Source organism: Gavialis gangeticus, unplaced genomic scaffold (assembly GCF_001723915.1).
Source record: "Gavialis gangeticus isolate Ggan-Ray unplaced genomic scaffold, GavGan_comp1, whole genome shotgun sequence".
Taxonomy (NCBI): domain Eukaryota; kingdom Metazoa; phylum Chordata; order Crocodylia; family Gavialidae; genus Gavialis; species Gavialis gangeticus.
In genome coordinates, this window is record NW_017729032.1 from 37,198,245 (window position 1) to 37,201,377 (window position 3,133).

At 42.6% G+C, this 3,133-nt stretch overlaps 1 protein-coding gene and 1 long non-coding RNA gene across 3 annotated transcripts in view; one reads left to right on the forward strand and one right to left on the reverse strand.

Annotated features, from left to right (window-relative positions):
* LOC109302720 overlaps positions 1-1,806 on the forward strand; it is a 10,354-nt gene extending 8,548 nt beyond the window's left edge. The window contains exon 3 of the long non-coding RNA XR_002098903.1: positions 1,683-1,806. This is a non-coding gene — a long non-coding RNA (uncharacterized LOC109302720). The remainder of the gene's footprint in view (positions 1-1,682) is intronic.
* Positions 1-3,133, reverse strand: part of RDX (radixin) — an 83,324-nt gene that overhangs the window by 40,538 nt on the left and 39,653 nt on the right. For both annotated transcript variants that reach the window (XM_019524471.1, XM_019524470.1), the window contains exon 2: positions 409-492. In XM_019524471.1, the coding sequence (XP_019380016.1) occupies positions 409-492 (84 nt within the window). The remainder of the gene's footprint in view (positions 1-408; positions 493-3,133) is intronic.

A 3,133-nucleotide genomic window follows, 5' to 3' on the forward strand; every position in this document is an offset into this window, starting at 1 on the left:
TTCTTGAAACTTGGCAGGCTTCATGCTCTCTGCAGAGGCTATCACCCCGGCATGTTGCATCCAAATCAGACAAAAAACAAGGAAGTTATAGATATTTCACTGATTCTCCATTATACCCTATGGCCAGTTCTCTGAGGCGGCTCCAAAGCTTCAGAGCCACTTCGGCAGGATCGAAGTGGAAACCCAGTCTGGAGCTCCGGATCAGATTGCTGACATCCAAAGCAGCCGGATACGAAGCCGAATCGAATAGCTACCTAGTTATGCAGGCCTACTGGATATTAGTATGGGTTAGATCAATAAAAAGTATCAACTTGAAGGGATGGACAGGTGCTTCTGACTGTACTCTACCATTTATAGCACTGTACCAGGACATCCACTGCAGATAGCTATAGATCATAAAATGGTTACCTGGTCAAAGAGCTGCTTGCCAGTTGTATTGGGTTGGATGGCAAATTCCAACTCCGCATCCATTGTAGTAACTCGTACATTGATCTGCAAAAAACAAAAAGGAATACTTAGAATAGCATGTAGCACATAAATCTTTCATAACACTGTTACTACTTCATAAGAAAAACAATATATTGAAATGGTATTTGCAACAAATTAACTTGTATTCACACACACACACATAATATAAAAGGTTTTTGTTCAATGATAAATATTTCATTGAATGCAGTTTAAGTCAAGTTTTGGCAAGCAGCAGCAAGGCAGAGCCCCTGCTCCCAGTGCTGTTGCAGGTGTGACAGCACTGAGAGCGGGGTGTGGTAATAAATTTAGTCAGGCTTCTGCCCTACTTGACTAGAAAAACAGACAGAGACCAAAAGTGCTGATACTGCTCATTTCAGTTACATGTTCTTAGATGAGGAATCCTGCATGCCTTATTACTCTGCACAGATGTTCATTTAAGTAAACTGCCTGCATGCCTGTTTCGGTTTCTCCAAGGTCGTATTTTTTTTCTCTTTCTCTGTCTTAAGTATAAATATGCTTGTAAACTTATAGAGAGGGAAGATTCCTTTGAAACAGACAAGTGGGTGATTCCCCTTGCTGTATGAAATCCTCCCTGTGATCACAGTATAACCCTAATTAAAGAAAAGCTGGCTCTGTCAGTTCTGATTCAACCACAACACGAAGTTTGATTTCTTCCACAATTTGGTGCCGTGACTCGGATAGAGATACCCGGAGTGATCAGTTGGGACACAGACATCTCTTCACTGAAGCCTAGGTGCCAAACCAAGGTAAGAGACCTTTTGAAATCTCTATTGGGGTTTTTCAGTGAGAGGCTGTCTCTGTGTCTTCCTGATTCACTGCTTGAGGCTCACCCTATCCAAACTTTTTTTGTGCCAGAACTGTCAGACCCATTGTGTAAGTAGTAACTGTGAGTAGAAAGAGTTAAAGTTAAAGACTCTGTGTTGCTGTTGTCAATGAAAGTATTCCCCCATGTGAATTGAGTTAAGTTCTGTAAAGAACTATGAGATCTCTCTGAGGCCAGGAGTGGAAACCTTGTACAGCCGCCCTGAAGACAACAGATTTGTTCTGTGTGCTCTTCGAAAACAAGGGTGTAAGATGGAAACTCTTCATTAGAGTGTGAGTGTTTTCCACGATAAGCGTTGACCAAGGCTGAGACTAAAGAAATGCTCTTGAACCTCGTGCCTCAACACAGAAATTCCCTTGTGTGAATTGAGAGTATGAATTAAGAAATATGAGCCACTGATCAGGTCTGAGACTAAGGTTGGGTTCAGCCACCCCAAGGCTGTCAGAAAGGGCAGTTTTGAATGCAAGGGGGCCCAACTGGAACCTCAAGACCCAGTGGACAGGTTTACCCTTTCCCCACCCTCATAAATGAGCCATGTCTAACCGTGAGTAACTGCATGGTGTGCTGTTATTGCAGTAGAGTCTTGTCTTTGGACATTAGCCACAGCTTCTCTGTGCCGCTAGCAAATCTCACAACCTGACTGGACACCCTCAATAAACCATTCCTGTATAAAAGACCAGTGTGAATTGAGTTTAAAGATATGGGAAGTGGAGAGTCTAAAGACATACCAGCTCTGCGAAAAGGGACTCCAGCATTGTACACGCACACACACTATGGCCATAAAAGTTTTAAGTTTGTAGACAAATGGAATTGGTATACCAGAGATGATTTTAGCCAGCAGTTTCCCCTGGAAGGAACATATGAATTAAGTAAAATTGTTCATCTCCACAGAGACCTGAGTTAAGAGTTAGTAATGTACCACAGACTCAGTGGGACACATTTTTTAATTGGTATGAAGAAACTTTCAAAAGATGTCAAAAATCTCAAGTTCAGAGACTTAAGGACTCCCAAGAGAAACTGAAATCTCAGATAAAAGAATTAAAACAGAAAAGTGCACCAAAAGGGGGCTCCCCATCAATAATACCATCAGCACCAAAACAACTTTATCCACAAATAACTGAGAATGAATCTGCAGAAGATATAATTTATTTTCTTAATGTGCGACCCCCATATCAGCCCCAGGCACAATCTGAACCTGAAGAAGTCCAAAGTAACCAAATAGATTCTTCCAGCAGGATTAGCCCACCTCACCAGAAAACTATCACTCAACAATCGTCACCTGCCCTTGGGGCATGCCCACATCCACCGTAGGCATGGCATCTGTCTCCTGAAATCTCAACCCCCACCTCTTCTTTAAGGTCTGGTACCCAGTATGGTCCAGCCCCTTCTTTAAAATTTAAAAGGCTCAGCTTATGCCTTTACATCAACTTCCAGGGCAAAGTGCAAATGGGGAAACTACAATCACAGTCCCTGTCCCCTGGACCCCAGGAGATCTCCTAAACCTTGTTAAACAATTTCCCAACATCAGAGAGGAACCCCAAAAATTTAGAAATGAATTAGACACTGTAATCCATTGTTATAATCCAATATGGGCAGATCTGAACGAATTAATGAGAAGTGTTCTGCCCTCTGAGGTCCACAACTGCCTCATTGCACAGGATACTTGGCCTACTCAAGACCCCAGAATAGGAGATCACTTAGCAGATGCCCGAAGATGCCTCCTTGAGGCTGTGCTTAAAATTTGCCCCAGGAAAACTGACTGGGCCAAAATACATAACTGTAAACAAAATAAAGGAGAATCCCCAGCAGACTACATGGACC